Below are 19,973 nucleotides of genomic sequence, written 5' to 3'. Positions count from 1 at the left end.
AGGATGTATCAGAAGCAGGACTTTATTCTAAATTGACATTAAGACTGGCTCTTTCTACTACACCATACTACCTTTCCACATATGTATTATGTATACTATATTAAGTGCTGTTTAATATGTTCTTATTTGAATGAATGAATGAGCAGTTGATTAATCCAAGATGACTATCAGATAAACATTTTTTTTTAAACCTTTACCTTCAGTCTTAGAATCAATACTGTGTATTGGTTCCAAGGCAGAAGATTGGTAAAGGCTAGGGAATGGGGGTCCAGTGACTTGCCCAGGGCCACACAGCTAGGAAGTGTCTGAGGTCAGATTTGAACCCAGGACATCCCGTCTCTGGGACTGGCTCTTCATCCACTGAGCTACCCGTCTGCCCCCCGGATAAACAGTTTAAGATGAGTGTAATGAGAGAAAAAATGGAAGGAAACCTGTCTCAGTTAAAGTCATGTCAAATATGATCATTAGACATAGAAATTAATACATCTTGGTACACAACTCTTCATACTTCTCCCTCATACACTCTAATTTCCACAGTGTGGCATTAGTTAGCTTGTCACCTAATAAGCATTTATTCAGCACCTCCTCTGTGCCGTCCCTGTTCTAAGAGTCAGGCATACAAAGAAGGACCAGGAAGTACTCTGAGAGGCCAGGCTAGCTTGCTGAAGTGTTCTGAGGCAATAGCCAGGCATGGTGGTTCTAGAAACAAAATGGAGTCATGTGACCAGGAGTGACAGATGTAGAAAGACATTAGCAATTTCTCCTCAGACTGCATTAAGGAGGAGCAATCCAAATGGAGGAGGTGTGGTAGAGCAAACTTCATTTCGCCTTTAGATGAGATAGTAAAGTTCAGAAAGAACATTTACCTATAGAAAAGGGCATAAAGTAGTCACTATTCTTAAATCTTCCATCTTGATGCAGGAAGTGCCCTGGGTCAAACTGGTATGGGTTGGGGAATTCTATTGGGTCAAACAAAACAGACGAGAGAAAAGGGAACACCATTGTGCCCTGGAACAGAGAAAAGAGTAAGTTGATGAATATCTTGGTCCAACGCTAAGCACAGTACACATATTCATTGCTTAATAAGTGATTACTATTATTTGAACAAATTCCTTAAGTATTCAATGAAGAGTGAACATTTTGATAGCATCACAAATTTTAATGCTGAACTGTTTAAATTCTGAGCAACCTCCTCACATCTATAAGATCAGCCAATATGCAAGAAAAGGGACATGATAAATCTTGGAGTCTATCTTCCATTACACAGATCATTCACAATAACAGTATTTATTCTTTAAAAAACCCTTACCTTCTGACTTAGAATAGATACAAGTATCAGTTTTAAGGTGAAATAGTGATAAGGGCTAGGCAGTTGGGGTTAGATGAATTGCCCTGGGTCACACAGCTAAGAAGTGTCTGTGGTCACATTTGAACCCAGGTCCTCCTAATTCCAGACCTGACTCTCAATTCTCAATTGGGCTGCCCCTAGTACCATTTATTCTGCCCCCCCAATTTTCTTTTATCACATTATTTTATTTATATTTTTAGAATTTTTTTATGGTTACATGATTCATGTTCTCTCCCTTCCCTCTTTCCTCCTCCCCTCCCAGAGCTGACAAGTTCACTGGATTATACATGTCTTATTATTCAAAACCCATTTCCATATTATTCATATTTGTAAATAGAGTCATCTTTTTAAAACCACAACCCCAAATCATATACCCATATAAACAAGTGATAAATCATGTTTTTCTTCTGTGTTTCTATTCTCAAAGTTCTTTATCTAGATGTGGATAGCAATCTTTTTCATAAGTTCCATGGGATTGTTCTGGATCATTGCATTGCTATTAGTAGCAAAGTCCATTACATTTGATCATCCCACAATGTTTCAGTTACTGTGTACAATGTTCTCCTGGTTCTGCTCATTTCACTCTGCATGGAGGTCTTTCCAGTTCACATGGAATCCCTCCAGTTCATCACTCCTTATAGCACAATAGGATTCCATCACCATCACATACCACAATTTGTTTAGCCATTCCTCAATTGAGGGACATGTCCTCATTTTCCAAATTTTTTGCCTCCACAAAAGTGAAGCTATAAATATTTCTGTACAGGCATTGTTTTTAATCTCTTTGGTATACAAACCCAGTAGTGCAATAGCTGAATCAAAAGGCATGGAATATTTTAAAGCCCTTTGGGCATGATTCCAAATTGCCTTCCAGAATGGTTAGTTCAATTCATAACTCCACTAATAATGCTTTAGTGTCCCAATTTTGTCATATATCCACCATAATTTTTTATTGTCCTTTGATATCATATTGGCCAATCCACTAGTTTTGAGGTAGTATCTCAGAGTTGTTTTGATTTGCATTTCTCTAATTAGAAGGGGTTATGTGATTAATGATAGTTTTGATTTCTTCATCTGAAAACTGCCTATTCATATCCCTTGATCATATGTCAATTGGGGAATGGCTTGATTTCTTGTAAATTTAACTTATATATTTTGGAAGTTAGATCTTTGTCAGGAATTTTGTTATAAAATTTTCCCCTAGTTTGTTGCTTCCCTTCTAATTTTGGTTGCATTGGTTTTGTTTGTACAAACCCTTTAAATTTAATGTAATCAAAATGATTAATTTTATATCTTGTAATGTTCCCTATCCTTCTCTTGACTTTAAATTCCTTCCATTCCCATAAATCTGACAGGTAATCTATTCTATATTCAACTAATTTATTTATGATTTCACTCTATATTTAAGTCATTTACTCATTTTATCTTGGTATAGGGTGCAATATGTTGATCTAAATCTAATTTTCCATACTGTTTTCCAATTTTTCCAGCAGCTTTTGTCAACTAGTGAGTTCTTGCTCCAAAAGCTGGGATCTTTGGTGTGAATCTTAAAACTGCTCAGACTCCACCTTAGAACATTTGGTTAAGGTTATTCCCCATTTTAAACAATGGAGGTACTTGGTCAGGAATGTATTGAGAACTTTACATTACTCCATCTATACTTAGGCATACTTTAGGGGAAGATAAAGTTGTAAAACTACTTACTGAACAATGAAAAAGTCCCCAACCCATACTTATAGTGAGGCCAAGCCCTTAAGCTAGGTCTATTTTTAGATCTAATACAAAAAGGTGCTAAGGACCTATGAAGGTCAAATTAATCACTAAAAGGTCAAGCAAACACGTTTAATAAAAGAGGTGTGAGGTTTTAGTCTACCCAGAGAAGGTAATTAACAAAAGAAGATGTGAATTAAGAATGGTCAGTCTTGTGGAAAACGTCTACTATGATTGGTGGACATGAAAATTTAGGGGAGGCGTCACAAGAGAAATTTCTCTTTAATAGGAACTGTCTGAACCAGTTGAAGGGAGTTTAGAATAGTTCAGTTTAGGAAGCTGAACTGGAGGGTCTCTCTGAACATTAGAGTTTTGCCTGGGAAAGATCTTGTGGTGAGTGATTAAAGACTGACTTAGTTTCTCTCTTAAAGAAAAAGGCCTAGGCCATTGGCCTAGGCCCTAGCCTTTTCCTATTTCCTCTTACTCTGTCTCTTTCCCTTTCCTTAATTCCTTCATTTATATTAATTAAAATCTCCATAAAACCCAGCTGACTTGGGTATTTTATATTTGGGATTTTTTCCCATGGCGACCATTTATTTTTGATATAAAATCAAGACACTAAAAATTATCTTTACAGTTTGGGCAATTCACAGTCTTGAAACCCATATTTTTGCGCTCACAGTTTATGGCAACCACTCTTTTGTCTGTAACATTGGGTTTATCAAACACTAGCTTGCTGAGGTCATTTACCCCTAGTCTATTTCATTGATCCATCCATCCATCTCTTAGCCAGTACTATATTATTTTGATGATTATTGCTTTATAGTACAGTTTAAAATATGATACTGCTAGGCCCTCATCCTTTACAATACCATTTATTCTAAACTGTAACATATTTAAACAATAAGGCAAAATAAAGAAATACAATAAAGTCTAAGTATAGGTTGAAAGCAGAAATAATCAAAATTTAACAATTCATCCAGAAACCTGAACCAACATTTCCAAGTGCTCCTCATAATTAATGTGACCCGAAAGTTAACAAATGCATATGAACATAGCTATGTGAAACATGAGTATGAAAACCTATGTGCCTGAAGCTCTAGGATGTTTACTGACTCTCTGCAATCTCTTTAGGGAAACAATCTATTGTATACCCCACTTGCAAAGTGAGAGTAGTACTCTTTGCTTTCTTGCTAGATAAACTATTTCTCTGCAAGTCTTCAGTTGCTGAATGATATTTAAGTTCTTTTTAACATCAGTCTTAAGACTTAATTCTACAGATCTTCCCAGGCCTGTTCTTTTAGCTTAATACTAAAGCAATATGATATTTTTCAGTGATAATAATTTCTTTTAATCCTAGAACATTCAAAGCTGTTCAAGTTTTGCTCTCTATAAGCTTTGAGTTTTTCTCTCTTGAGTCGTAGAAAGGAATAGTGACCAATTTTTGAAAGCCTTTGAGAAACTTCACTTATGACAAGTTGTAGATGGTATTGGAGAGCAAAGACGACTTTCTTCCAACTAAAGCTGATGTTCCTTTCTCCAATCAGCTCTTTTAAACTACAAGATTTTCCTCCAATCAAATAGCTTCCTACAGAGACAGAAGAACCTCTAGGCATCTGGTCTTAGCTTCTGTTAGACTCTTGGCTAGGTCAGATTCTCAGCTCTAGTCTTCTGTACTCTGCCTTCTGATGTCTTGGCTTCTGTAAGCAATTTTTCTTATTTATTTATTTTTTTGCTCTCATTCCTTTAGTCAGTTTCCCATCCTCTGTTTTTAGTCATAGGGTTATTTTAGTTTCCATTTTGAAAGAAAGGTGATATAATTCAGCCCCTTTCAAAAGGCACCTGAGGCCCCACAGAAGCCTGAGAAATGTTTGTGCAGACATGGATGCTCTGATGATGATAGCTAGCATTTACATAGTGCCTACTATGAGCTAGGCTAAGTACTTTACATGTATTATCTCATTTGATCCTCACAACAACCCTGAAAGGTAGGTTCTATTATTTAATCTTCATTTTACATTTGAGAAAATGGAGGCAAACAGAGGTGAACATGGCATCACAAAGCTAGTAAATGATTGAATGAGGCTTTGAACTCAAGTCTTCCTGAATTTAGGCTCAGCAATCTATCCACTGATTCACCAAAATGAATCAGTAGTCAGTTCTGATTCTGATACTGATCATATAGCCTGTTACTGAAGCAACACTATTTGGGAGGCCAGAACTTCCTTCAATAGACTGTTGTTGCCCAAGTCTCTCTCAAACTACCTAATTACAAGCTAGAATCTTCCAGGTTTCCAGTTCCCTTGCCTATAAAACCAATTACATAAATTCAATGATACTCTTACCACGTACCTCTTACCAACATCACTGATTTCCTTCTTCCTCCTTTCAGGCCTGAAGATCATCTCATCTGAGTTCAAGACTACATATGCTTCTCTCTACAGAAATCTAGTCATATCTTTGTTTCTCCATGTGACAATACTCATAGTTGTATCATCACTCCTCTTTTTTATGTAGTCATTCACATTCTTTTTTGGGCTAACTCCAGTTACATTTTTTTCTCTTATGTCTAGTATAACACTTACATGGTGAAAGCCTTTTGCAAAGTCACATAGTCCCCTATAACCTATCCTTCCTGGGTGGATTAACTTCCCTAATAGAGGATGATGTGCCTATTTTCTGCAGTTCCTCTAACGTTAGTTATTTCCCTTTTATTTCATATGTGAATGTCTGATTGATGTTAAATGGAACCTTAGAGCTATTTTATTTCTAATTTCACTTATTGTTAATGATCTCTTTCATTTTAATACAGCATATAATAGTTTGACTTTCTTTTTTGACAATTGTTTTTTAAAATATCTTTTTGCCATACATATGGAGGGGAATGCTTTTATTCTTATATACTTGAATTAGTTTTTAAATTTATCTTGGAAATAAAGCCTTGATCAGAGAAACTTCCTGCAAAGATGGTTTCCTGGCTAACTGTTCCCTTTGAATTAAACTGTATTACTTTTGTTTGTAAAAATCTTTTCAATTTTATCTTATATGATTCTCTCCATCTCTTTTCTGATAATATATTCTTCTCTCTATAGTTGCATAAGTTCTTTTTTACCTTATTCCTCTCCTTTGTCTATAATGTGACCTCTTAAATCTATCAAGTAGCCATTTGTATCTTATGATGGCATATGATATGACATATGTACTTGTGTTTCCTGCCTTCATAAGTCTGAACTTTGCATCAGAAAACAAAGCTTATGAATCCTTAAGGAAATAATAAAGAATTCTTTTTTCATCTTGATATGTATTATCTAAGGTCTGACTAATGAGTTCTCTCTTCTGCGTGAAGTAGCCAGGTGGAGCAATGGATAGATATAATGCTGGACCTGGAGACAAGAACACTAGGGTTTCAATCCTGCATCAAATCCTTACTAGTTGTGAGGAGAAAATGAAGTCACATTTGTAAAATCCTTTGCAAACATAAGGGTGCTATATAAATGCCTGATGTTTGTTTGTACATTCATTGTTGTCAGAAGAAGGCTCCAGCTAGCAAGCTGCAGCAAGGTAGGCTGAGCTAGAGACATCTGATCTGGAATAAGCCTTGATTGATATCTTCCAAATCTGAAGCCCATGGGCTCCACAAACTGGTTCAGAGTCAGAAAACAACAGTGATGTGTTCCAGTATTTACTAGTTAGTTTTGTTTACTAACTATGAGAATTTAAAAAGTGGGGGTTTTTACATTTGGATACTTTCCCTAGTAACAAACATTTATGACTATATTTCTGCAAGCACCTGGGCAGGAAAAATGCACATATGTTTACCTTAAATTTCCATTATTAATTAGTCTGGCATATATTAGCTACATAAACTTGGATAAGTCAACCACCAAGTGCTCCCAAATGGTAAAATAAAGATCTCAGACTCATGCCATACTGGCAAACCTATGGCATACATGCCTGAGCATGCCAGAGAGGTCTGCACCCTTCCCCCCTCTCCACATGTACCTGAGGATATTTGACATGACCTGTCCCTCTGTCCAGCAGCCCAATGGGAGTGATTCCTCCCTCCTCTGTTTAGGGTAAGGTGGATGGCTCACATGAGACATAAGTGTTGCAGTTTAGGCATTTGGTCTCTAAGGTCTCTAAAAGGTTCACCATCACTGCAGTAGGGTATCCATGCTGGGTTCTCACTTTATGACAATTGCTGAAATATGTACATGTAGTCATCTAGTCAAGAGGGAATATGCATTTTAACTTGAGTAGGATATTTTAATTATATTCCTCATTTTTACCTTAGGTATGAAGTATTGTCTGAATTGGGTGTCATGTGTTACTTCATGGGGCATACTAATAGGGGCAATATTAATGTATCTCTGTATCTCATGCAGCACAGCATCTGTGTAGGGCATCTCCAATTTGTCTTTAATGGAAGGAATTCTATGTGGTCCAATCACCTGATCAATTTCTTCATGAATTTTATCTGTGTAGACATAAAAAAATGATTAATTTTGTGCTGTCTGAAAAGCAGAGAACATTGAGTTAGATAAAAGAGATACAATTAACAGGAAGTAGACTAACAAAATTCCTAGGAGATTGGGAGAAAGATCTTGATCGTATTCATTGGATTATATAATTTAGAGCTAGAGAAAATCTTAGATATCAGTGCAAATTTTTCACTTGCAAAATAGGGAAATTAGACCCCCTGACTCTAAATCCAAGATCATTTCACTACAACATAATGGACACTCTTACTCCTTCTCCCATAGATGGGTAATAGACTGATTTTTCAAGGAAGACTAATTTGACAATGATCACATCAATGGCAATGTTAACCTATGGTTAATCAAACTGATTAAATTTAGTAATACATATCTAAAGTAGGCCAATTATATTTCTTGGTACTTTGACTGTGAAGTTCTTAAGTGCTTTGCTGTCTTACAAATATATCATACTATATACCTAAGTGAGTGTGGATCTTAAAATTGCTCAGACTATACCTTAGAAGATTTGGTTAAGCTATTCCCCATTTTAAACAATGGAGATATTTGATCAGGAATGTATTGGGCACTTTTAAAATTACTCCACCCTGCTCAGACAGTGCCTTAGTGGAAGATAAAGTTGTAAACTCCTTACTGAACAAGGAAAAGTCCCCAACTCATACTTATAGTAAAGCTAGAACCTTGAGCTGGTCTATTTTTAGATCTAATACAAAAGGGTGCTAAGTACCTATAAAGGCTAAATTAATCACTAAAAAAGGTCAAGCAACTTACAAAAGGCAAGAGGTATGAAGTTTTAGTCTACTCAGAGAAGGTGATAACAAAAGATGTGAACTAAGAATGGTCAGTCCTGGGGAAAACGTCTACTGTGATTGGTAGATGTGAAAATTTAGGGGAGGTGACATAAGAGAAATTTCTCTTTAAAAGGAGCTGGCTCTCTGAACTTAGTTGGAGTTTGGAGTTAGTTTGGAGGAGCTGGGTCTCTGAACTCAGTTCAGGAATTGAGGATTTCAGTGAAGGACTGGAATTTTGCTTGGGACAAATATTGTGGTGAGTGATGAAAGACTAACTAGTCTCTTAAGGCTCAGGCCTAGGCCATTAGGCCTAGGCCCTTCCTACTATTTTCTCTTATTCTCTCTCTCTTCCTTTCCATAATTTCCTTCATTTGTATTAATTAAAATCTCCATAAACCCAGCTGACTTGGGTATTTTCATATTTGGGAATTTTCCCATGGCGACTACTTATTTTTGATTTAAATCAAGACACTAAAAATTATCTTTATGGTTTTGGCAATTTACAGTCTTGAAACCCACATTTTTGTGGTTACATGAGTTAAAGCCTCCATCATTTCTGCCATTTGCATGCCATATTGTAAACTGACAGTATGTAAAAATGTCCATTTCCTGGGAAAATGAGACTAACCTATAGTCCTTGCTATTTTTTCTATTGAAATGCCCTTCAATGATCCAAAAATTGGTAAAAATGGCCAAAAAATGTGGCCATATTACTCCTCCGTTCAGTAAACTGTAGTGACTCCTGAGTTCCTTCAGGATTGAACAGAAATTCCTCTGCTCAGTCTTTAAGCCCTTCACAACTTATCTTTTCAGTCTCATTGCTTAAGTCTACAATATAGCTAAACTGCTACGCTCACTCTTCCTCTCTAATGGCAATCTATCTTCCATTGATTTACCTTTTTTGAGCAGTCTCATATTTGAAATATATTCTTTTTCCTCTACTGGATAGAACCTCTCTTTTTTTGTATAGTTGGAAATTCTTGAACCCCTAAAAACTATATTACCCAAAACTCCTTTCTGTATTAGTTTACATATTGTATTTTAAGTTTGCTGTAACTCCTCCCTCAAACTCTTCTCTCTAGATTGGGCTAGGTTTTAAGTAGTTCTTTTACTTTAGTCATTATTAATAAAACTTTTAAAATATAATAGTTATTGCATATTAATTTTGATCTTTACATCTTTCAAGATAAGTTTAAGTATCACATTTTACTTGATACTTTTCCTCAACCTCCCAATTGTTGCTCTGTATTCACATGTAAGAATTCAGTCAACTAGAATTTATTAAATAAAAACATGTCTCAGGTATTTTATATAAGCAAAATATGTAAGAGATAATTTAGGGATAACCTCAGAGGGAAATAACTATGATTAAAGACAAATGAGAAAGGCTTCTTGCAGAAGGCAATACTTTAGCTGATATTTGTAGGAAGCCAAGAAAACTAGATGGCAGAAATGAGCAGGGAAAGGTCTTCCAGGATGGAGAGATAGCCAATGAAAATGCCTTGAGCCCATGAATGGAGGGTTGGGTTTTTTCATGGAAAAGCAAAGAGACCCATGTCACTGGATAATTGAATTCATGGAGGGAAGTAAGGTGTAAGAAGACTGGTAGGGTTCCAGGTTATGAAGGATTTTAAAAAGCCAAACAAATGATTTTTATATTTGATTTTGGAGGAAATAGGGAGCCACCAGAATTTGTTGAATAGGGGAGTAACATGGTCAGACCTGTGCTTTAGAAAGATCAATTTGCCACCAAAGAATAGGTGAATTGGTATGGGGACTTGAGTCAGGAAGACAAACCAGTAGGGTATTGAAATAGTGGTGGTCTTATAGGGAAAAGATCCTGAACCAAATCAGTGGCAGTATTAGAGGAGAAGAAGAGGCATATATGGAAGATGTTACAAAAAAATAGTTGCTTTTGTGGAAAATATAGTGATTGTGCTAAGTGCAAGAGTCAGCAGCTGTGCCCTGAGTATTGGGTCAGTCCTTCCCTATTTATCCTTTTCTCCTTTACTGAGCGCATTACTTATTCTGCTTCACAGAGGGACCCCATTCTTTAATTGCAATTTTGTTTGAGAGTAGTGCTAAAGTGTTAAGCTGGTTTCTACTTAAATCTGGGTTAGACATCTTAAATAGGAACCTTTGGTCTTAATACTAAAGCATTGTGTATTTTATCTTACCTTGTACCTCTGGGTGCTTCAGGATGAGAAACAGGCTAAAAGCCAAAGTGGTACTGGTTGTTGTAGTTCCAGCACCAAATAAATCTACTCCTATTGCTGCCAGATTTTCCATGTCAAATACAGAATCTGGATTCTTTTGCTCCTAAAGATTGTTTAGGGAGCAATAAAGAAACAAACAAATGAATAAAGCCATGAATGAATAAATAATATATAAATAGGATTGGAATAATTAAAAAGAAATCACCATAAAGCCAATAATAGACACTAACTAGGAGGAAAGAAGCTTGACTTTAGTTCCTTTCCCCCTTTGCCCGACCATTCTTAACATTCTCTCTCTTTTTAAATCCTTACCTTCCGTCTTAGAATATCCTCTCTACCTCTACTATTGACTGTACTCCACACCCTAGTAGCCTTCCTATTCTTTGGTACAGCATGTACTTTGACTTCTACATTCTTCTGAACTAAGGTCCTGGGGCTCCATCCTCTGATTAGTTAGTTAGTTCCTCTTGGAACCTTGATTTTGAGTTCATAGGAACCATTTAATACAGACTATTTGACTTGAATTATTAACTTTCTACCTTGGAGATAATGTCTTTTCCATGAACTCTCCATATATTATGCTCATCAGCCAATAAACATTTGTTAAGTGACTACTTTGTGTGAACCACTGTGCTAAGCACTAATGAAACAAAAAAAGGGACTAAAAAGTAGATATTTCTTTCAAGAAGCTCATAGTCTAATGGGAGAAATAACATGAAAGAACTATATGTAAGTCAACTATCTTAACTACAGATTGGAAATAATCAATGGAAATAAGACAATAAAATTAAAGGACATTAAAAAAGATTCCTATAGAAAGTGGAATTCTAGCTGAGACTTGAAGAAAGCCAGGAGGCAAAACATTTCATGCACTGAAGACAACCAACAAAAATGAGCTGAATCTCTACCTGGAACTGTTTTTATTTGTTTGAGGAGCAGGAAGGGGGCTAGGGAAGCAAAATGTGTGGATGTGGGGAGGGTTCAAAACAACAGAACAGTTCTAGGGAGGGAAAGGCTATGAAGGGTTTTGAGAATTCAACAAAGTACCTTATAATTGATTTTTAGAGATAATACAGAGTTATTGGTGTTTACTGAGTAGTGGAGTGACTTGATCAGACCTGCATTTTAGGGAAGTCATTTTGACAGCTAAGTCAAGAGGGAGAGACTTGAGGAAGGGAGACATGTGATAGATTTCAAGGAAATACTGAATGGGAATTGAACGTTTGTAATTTAGCTGTTCATGATAATTCCACAAAACTGAAAATGTATGTATTAGTGCATATAAGCCTCAAAAATCCATAAAATCAGAAATAATAAATGCATCTCTTTTAATCCTGAATAAAATAAAATTCTAATTGACAAGACCTTTAAAACAAAGATTTAAAATGAAGAATGCAAGGAATAAAGAAAAAATCATGAAGTCAATAATTTCATTAAAGATAATGATGATAATAAGAAACATCTCAAATCTTTGAAGTCTTTAGGGGAAAATTGATATTTCTAAACATTTTCAACAGTAAAAGAGAAAAAAGACCAAAAGATGAATTGAACATTCATTTATTTAAAAATTAAACCAAACATGTTTAAAAACTATAATTAAACATCAAAGTAGAAAATCCACAAATCAAAGGAGAAATTAGCAAAAGCAAAAACAAAAAATACACTAAATTAATAAACAAAATTGGGACAGCTAGATTATTAATAAAATAGATAAATGAGTAACTTATTACTTGATTAAAAAAGAAAACCAAATCATCAGTACTAAAAATGGAGTGAATTTAATCAACTAATAAGAAATTAAAGAAATTGTTTAGAACTATTTTGCCAGAATTTATGCTACTGGGCTTCTGGTGCCAACATGGACAAGTAATTAAGCCACCCTCATCAGCCCTCCCAAATTTCCCTCCAAATAAGACTAAACAAAAGCTTTACACACAATTTTGGAGGCAAGAACCAGCTTCCCAGACCAGTGCAGCCTGAGGGACCAGCAGAAGAGGTCTGCATCACTTGGGTCAGAGGGGAGCAAAGCAGAACCCAGGAGGAGCAAATCACCTCTGTGGTCTCTATGAGACCTTACTTCCCCTTCCCCCCCCCCATCAGCAGTGAGACCTCAACATGACACAAGCCTCCTTCAGGCTCTAACACTGGGGCTGAACAGCCATGAAGCTCTACTCCCAGAGCTAACAAGAATTAAGTCTGTTTCTGGAGGTTGGCCAACAGCAAAGCTTCTCTCTTTGGGACTGACCAGCAGTCAGATTCTTTCTCCAGAGCTGTCCAGCACTCTCTGCTCCTGCAAGTATATAGCAGGAAGGTTTTGTCTTCCATACAAGCCAGCAGTGAAGTTTCTCACCAGTGCAAGAGAGCAGTGAGACTTCTCACTTATGCAAGCCAGCAGGAAGATCCTCTATCAGCACCTAAATCCCAGGGATTGGGGCAAACCAGAAGTAAAGCCCCAAGCCTCAGAACAAGAAGCATGGGATACCATTCTCTTCAATTCACAAACAGGGATCAACTTTATTAATAGTATAAAGAAATTGCAAACTAAACCTGGAAATAATGAACAAAAAACAAACAAAAATGAATGTGATTTGAGATAATTACTTTGATGACAGGGAAATTTAAGATACAAACATGAAAGAAGTCAGCACTGACAAAACAGCTGCATATGAAACATGAAGGAAAACATATACATTAGTCGCAGGTCCCAAAAGATCTAAAGGAAGAACTCAAAAAAAGATTTCAAAAAAACAAAACAAAACACGGGAAATAAAGAAAAATTGAGGGAATAATGAGACTAATGCAGAAAACCTAATAAAAGGATCAAGGGCTTTTTAAAGGAAATGAAAAAAAATGGGAAAAAATATCAAAACATTTTCCAAAGAAAATGACTCTTAAAAAAAAGAGTTGGTCAAATGGGAAAGGAAGTACAAAAAGTTCCTGAAGAAAACAAATATTTAAAAAGTAGAAGAAGCCAAATGGAAAAGGAAAAACACAGGCTCACTCAAGAAAATAGTTATTTAAAAATTAGAAATTCAACAAGTAGAAAAGTAATGACTCCAGCAGGCTTCAAGAAATAAACAAACAAAAGCAAAAAGAATAAAATAATGATTTTTTTTGATGGAAAAATAAATGACCTGGAAAATAGATTTCAAAATGATAATTTAAAAAATGATTGTACTGTCTGAAAACCAAGAGCAAAAAGAAACCAGATAATATATTAAGAGAAATTATCAAGGAAAACTGCCCTGCCATCCTATAATCAGAAGGAAAAAAAAAGAAATTGAAAGAATTCACCAATCTCTTCCTAAAAGAGATCTCCCAAGTAAAACCCCAGAAATATTATAGCCATCTCAGACCAAAGGGAAAACACTTCCAACAGCCAGAAAGAAACAATATCATGGAGCCACACTCAGGATTAAATTGGATTTAGCAGCTTCTACCCTAAGGATCATGAGGCAAAGGAAGAAGGATCTCCTACCCAGCAAAATTCAGCATAATACTTCAAGGGAAAAATGAATATTTTATCAAAATGGGAACTTTCAAGAATTTCTAATTAAAAGACCAGAGCTTTGATAGTCAAATATGCCTTCAAGAAACATAAGAAGGTAAACAGGAAAGAGAAAATGTAAGGATTCAAGGATTCAATAAGGTTAAATTGGTTAACTGTATATATTTTTATATGATATCATATCTATAACTCCTATGAACTTCATATATTGAGGAAAGTATGAGAAATATACATAGATAGAGGTTGTGGGTAGAATTGTTTATAATGGAAGATATTAAAAAACAAAATTAAGGGAGGAGAAAGAAGAATGTATTGGGAGAAGAGGTAGGGGAAAGATGAAATGGTATGAACTATTTCACATAAAAAAGGCTTAAACATTTTTGCAAAGAAAAAAGATGGAATGATCCCTGGTAACACTTCAATGTTACTCTTATTAGACTTGGCTTAAGGAAAGAAGGGGAAGAGGGATGGGGGTAACCTATAGAAAGGAAGACAAATGGAGAAGATGGTTGTCAGAAGTGGAACAAGGGAGAAGAAAAGAGAAGAATAAACAGAATGAGGGTAGGATGAAGGGAAATACAATCAATTATCATTAATATAAATGTGAATTGGATAAAGTCACTCATAAAATGGAAAAAGGGAACAGAATGGATTAAAAACCAGAATCCTACAATGTGCTATTTACAAGAAACACATTTGAAGACAAACATACAGAGAATAAAGGTAAGGTAAAGAACTGGATTAGAATCTATTATGCTTCAGCTGAAGTAAAAAAAAAAAAGCAGGGGTAGAAATTATGATCCCAGACAAAGCTAAAGTAAAAACAGATTTAATTAAAATAAATAAATAAAATAAAATTTATCTTGCATAAAGGGACCATATCCTATTGTATATGGTCCCTTTACGCAAGATAAATTTTATCTTTATCCTATTGTATATGGTCCCTTTACACAAGATAAATTTTATTTTATTTATTTATATTATATTTATATTATATTATTTATATAATATGTTATATTATTTATATAATATATTATGTTATTAAATATATATGCACCAAGTGCCATAGCATCCAGATTTTTAACGGAAAAGTTAAATGACTCACAGGTGGAAATAGATAGTAAAACAATACTAGCAGGAGACCTCTTCTAACCAAAAAAATGAACAAGAAAGAAGTTAAGGAGGTAAATAGAATCTTAGAAAAGTTAGATATGAATAGGTCTTTGGAAAAATTCAGAATTGGAATAGAAAAGAATCTATCTTTTTTTACAACAGTTTGTGGCACCTACCCCCAAATTTACCATACATCAAGGCATAGAAATCTGACAATCAAATGCAGAAAAGCCAAAATATTAAATGCACTCTTTTTATATCAAATTTGGTTCAGATTTTGACTACTCCTGTAATTGGTTACAAATCTACTCTCCTGCTAATCACCAATCTATTCTTACCTCAAGAATTTTGCTGACTTTGGGAGAATGTGTGTGAATACTAAGGAATTAGGGCTAGTATCTTTACAACACTGAACCTTTCTTTAAAGATATCTGATTTGCCGTCCTGAAAGGATCTGTTTGTTATCTTATAATTTGTGCTTGGCCTCTAATAATGAGCACTTTTTTTACAGTGGACAAAAGATGGGGTTTTTGGCTTGCACCTATTACCAAGCTTCTGATCAATCATAGTTTCCTGTGCTTCTGCTATGTAATCAATCATGTTGCTCTTAAACACATGATGTCATCCACCCTGTTCTGTTCTTTGCTATGTACTCCCATAAACCTATAAAAATGGGATTATCTTTTGCTTTAGGTCTTTGGCATAAATGGAAGCAAACCATTATCTTTATTGGTAGGCAGCAAAATCCTGCCAATAAATGTTATCTTGTTCATAGAATTGCCTCAGTTTACCTTTTTAATGTAATTTCACTCATGACACTATGAAAATCAAGAACAAGTATTATCTAACATGAGGATAAACCAGAGGCCTTTCCAGTTACTGGAAATGTTTATTATCACTATTAATTTTTGATATGGTAATAGAAAGAATGAATAAAGCAGCAATACATGGAAAACAAATCTAAGGAATATGCATAGGCAAAGAGGAAATAACTATCAATTTTTTAGAGATTACATGCTATTTTACTGAAAGATCCTTAAAAAGTGAACTAATGAATTAAATAAAAAATAACTTTCAAATATTTTTAGGATATTTAAAGAAATCCACAAAAATAATCTGCATTCCAACTACCCTAGAAAAATTACCAAAAATGTAATAGGGATAGAAAGAAAGGGAAATTCTACTTCAATAGAATACTTGAATGTTTACCTGATGAACACAAAAATTATAAGAGCATAATTGCAAAGCATTCTTTTTATGTGAATTTAAAAATATTTTCCTAAATTATGTGTAAAAACAATAATTTTTTGTAAAATTTTGAGTTCTAATATTCCCCCTCCCCTTTTCTTCTTCCTTCCCGAGAATGCAAGTAATTTGAAATACATATATATATATATATATTAATTGATGCAAAATGTATTTCTGTATTAGCCATGTTGTGAAAGAAAACACACATTCCCCACCCCACCAAAAGAAAGAAAAACAAAGAAAACTATTTTTTAATCTGCATGCATATTATCAATTCTTTTTCTGGGGGTGGACAACATTTTTCATCATATATCTTTCAGACTTGTCTTGAATTTCTGTATTACTAAGATTAGCTAAGTCACTCACAATTGGTCATCTCATAGTATTGCTGTTATTGTGTACAATGTTCTTGTGGTTCTGCTTACTTAGCATGAGCTAATTAAATCTTTCAGCATTTTTGTGAAAGAATAGTTTTCATCATTTCTTATGGCACCACAGTATTCCATTAAATCATATAGGAGAACTTGTTCAGCCATTCCCAAATTGATAGACATTCCTTCAATTTCTAATTCTTTGCTAGCATAAAAGAGCTACTGTAAATATTTTTGAACATATAGGTTCTTTTCCTTTTTAAAAATCTCTGGGATATAGACATAGTAGTGGTAGTGCTCCATCAAAGGATTGTAGTTTTTTAGTCCTTTGTACATAATTCCAAATTAGTCTCCAAAATGTAAGGATCAATTCAAAATTCCACTGGAAGTTCATTAATATCTCAGTTTTCTCACATCCTTGCCAACATTTTTCATTTTCCTTTTCTATCATGTTAGATAATCTGATAGGTTTAAGAGTTGTTTAAAATTGCGTGTCTCTAATCAGCAGTGATATAGAGCATTTTCACATGAAGATATTTTCATCACCAAATCATCAATTTTATTTCTTCTTAATATTGCCTGTTCATATCCTTTGACCACTTATCAGTTGTGGAATGACTTGTGATTTGAGTGATGAGGAATTTATCAGATAAAATTGTTATAAATCCCCTCCATCCAATTTTCCACTTCCCTGTTAATCACAACTAGATTTGTTTTGTTTGTACAAAATTTTGTAATTTAAGGTAATCATTATCCGTTTTACATTCGATATGCTCTCTATCTCGTTTGATCACAAAATTTCCCTTATCTTTAAAACTGTAAGGTAAAATGGCTTATCCCTCCCCATTTCCTTTTGATATCACCTTTAATGTCTATATAGTGTACCTATTTTGAACTTATTGCAAGTCAGGGATTGGTTTATGCTTAGTTTCCATCAATCTGCTTTCCACTTTTCTCAGTAATTTTTGTCCATTAGTTTTTTTCCCAAAAACTATCTTTGCAAAACACTAGATTACCGTGGTCATTTGCTATTCTTCATTGTGTACCCAATCTATTGTGTACCCAATTCTGATCCATCACTTTATTTCCTAGTCAGTATCAGATTGTTTTGATGATTACTGCTTTGGAATACAGTTTGAGATGTAGGCCACATTCTTTCACATTTTTGCCATGAATTCCCTTGATGCTCTTTAACCTTTGTTCTTCCAGATGAATTTCATTAATATTTTTCTAGCTCCAGAGAAGAATTTTAGTAATCTCATTGGTCCAAGCATAGTTCAACATTAGGAAAAGAGTCATCATAAGTCACCATATAAAAATAAAAACTACATGATGATTATTAGCATGCCTTGGACAAAATGCAAGACTCATTTGTGATAAAACTCTAAAAGTACAGGTATGAGTGAGACCTTCACTAATCAGAAGAATTTTTAGGGGCACCTTCATAGAGGTATGAAGGGAAACTTCATGGTTTAGAAGTATCTATAGAAAAGCCAGAGTTAGTATTATTTATAATAGGGAAATAGTAAAAACTTTTCTAAAACAAACAGGGATAAAGCAAATGTGTCTGTCTTTCTATTCTTATTGACAGAGTCCTACAAATACTGGAACTGCATCCTTTTCAGCTCCTCTCCACTAACTCTCCCTTACATTTATGGGTTTGTGTCCTGAGTTGGTACAACTGGGTATAGTTACTGATGTTTCTTCCAGGATTTTAGATATCAACCCAAGGAGTTGGGATTTCTTGCACTTTAAGTAGCCACGAGTCCCTATCAGTTTACTTCCATTATTAGTGTACCAGGAGAGCTTGATTAGTTTTCAGCAAAAATTACTTAGTATAGTAAGAACAATTGGTACAAAACATTCTGCTCTCCCACTCAACTGAGGAAAACACCTCCTATATGAACACATACACATGGTCACATACATGCAAACACAAGGTCTCTTTGGGATAATGAACTTCAACTTAATGGTGGTAAGGCATGAGTAAAGAACAGAGACAACTATGTGGTACAGTGGATAGAGGGCTGGCCCTGTTGTCAGCAAAACCTGAGTCCAAATCTAGCCTCAGCCACTTACTAGCTATGTGTCAAATAACTTCATCCTGTTTTTCTTCATCTCTTCATCTGCAAAATAAACTAGAGAGAGAAAAGACAAACCACCCCAGTGTCTTTGACCAGACAACTCACAAAGAGCTCATGAAAAGAGTCAGATATGACTGAAAAATGACTAATAATGACTCATATGAGTGTGGAACATATGTGGATAATGGGTCAAATAATTCTATGGGTTCTGGCCTCATCATTTAGTCTAAACTATTCCTACAAAAATTACTAACAACCATAAAATTATTAATGACCATTTCATTTCTGAGTCTAATGACTTTTTCTCTTTTTAATGCCTTTGATATTTTTCTTTGCCCTCATCTTTTTGATAGTTTTCTGTCTCTTGATTTTCATGACTATATTCTTTGTCTTCTCCTTCTATTCTCTGATGACTTCTCAGGTTCCTTTGCTGCATCTTGATCGACACTATATGGACTAACTTTGGATATAGCATAGAGTTCTATCCTGTACTCTCTTCTGTTCTCTCTGTATATTATTTCACTTTGGGATTTCATCACTTCTCATCAATTCAGTTATCATATCTATATTTGTGATCAGATATAATCACAGTTTCTCTCTCTCATTTCCAACTGCTTAATGGACATATTGAACTATATGCAAACTTAAACCACTGATACCCAAAGATGAATTCATATATAATGAAAGATATTCCTCTTCACTTTCTCAATTCTTCTCCCTTATAAACATTTGATTTCTGGCAATTGCATGACTATCCTCAAAATTATCCAGGCTTTGTAATTAGGTTTCTTACCCTTCCCCATGCCTTCCCTATATGTGATCTTTTGAAATAGTCTGTCAATTTTAACTTACTAAAATTTCTCTAAGATTCCTATTTTTCAACTCTCACACTGCCATCCCTTTGTCATCCCTCCACATCACCTCAAAGACATGAACATCAATATTTATGGCAGCCTGGGAATTTTACAAACATTCTGAAATTCAATTTAGAATAATACAAGACATATCTTTCAAAGATATAAAATCACATTTGTAAATATGAATACATGCATACACATGTATTCATATACATATATAAGTAGTAGGTA

The 19,973-nt window shown here is 34.7% G+C and overlaps 1 protein-coding gene across 1 annotated transcript in view; it reads right to left on the bottom strand.

The window, feature by feature from the left end:
* The window catches only part of LOC100028620 (cytochrome P450 2C44-like), a 34,830-nt gene that overhangs the window by 1,317 nt on the left and 13,540 nt on the right, over nucleotides 1-19,973 (bottom strand). Inside the window, exons 6-8 of the mRNA XM_007478100.3 lie at nucleotides 10,523-10,664; nucleotides 7,348-7,535; nucleotides 867-1,008 (exon numbers count right to left, since the gene is read on the bottom strand). Of these exons, the coding sequence (XP_007478162.2) occupies nucleotides 867-1,008; nucleotides 7,348-7,535; nucleotides 10,523-10,664 (472 nt within the window). The remainder of the gene's footprint in view (nucleotides 1-866; nucleotides 1,009-7,347; nucleotides 7,536-10,522; nucleotides 10,665-19,973) is intronic.

This window comes from Monodelphis domestica, chromosome 1 (genome assembly GCF_027887165.1).
Source record: "Monodelphis domestica isolate mMonDom1 chromosome 1, mMonDom1.pri, whole genome shotgun sequence".
NCBI lineage: Eukaryota > Metazoa > Chordata > Mammalia > Didelphimorphia > Didelphidae > Monodelphis > Monodelphis domestica.
This window is presented reverse-complemented; position numbering and strand designations above follow the sequence as displayed.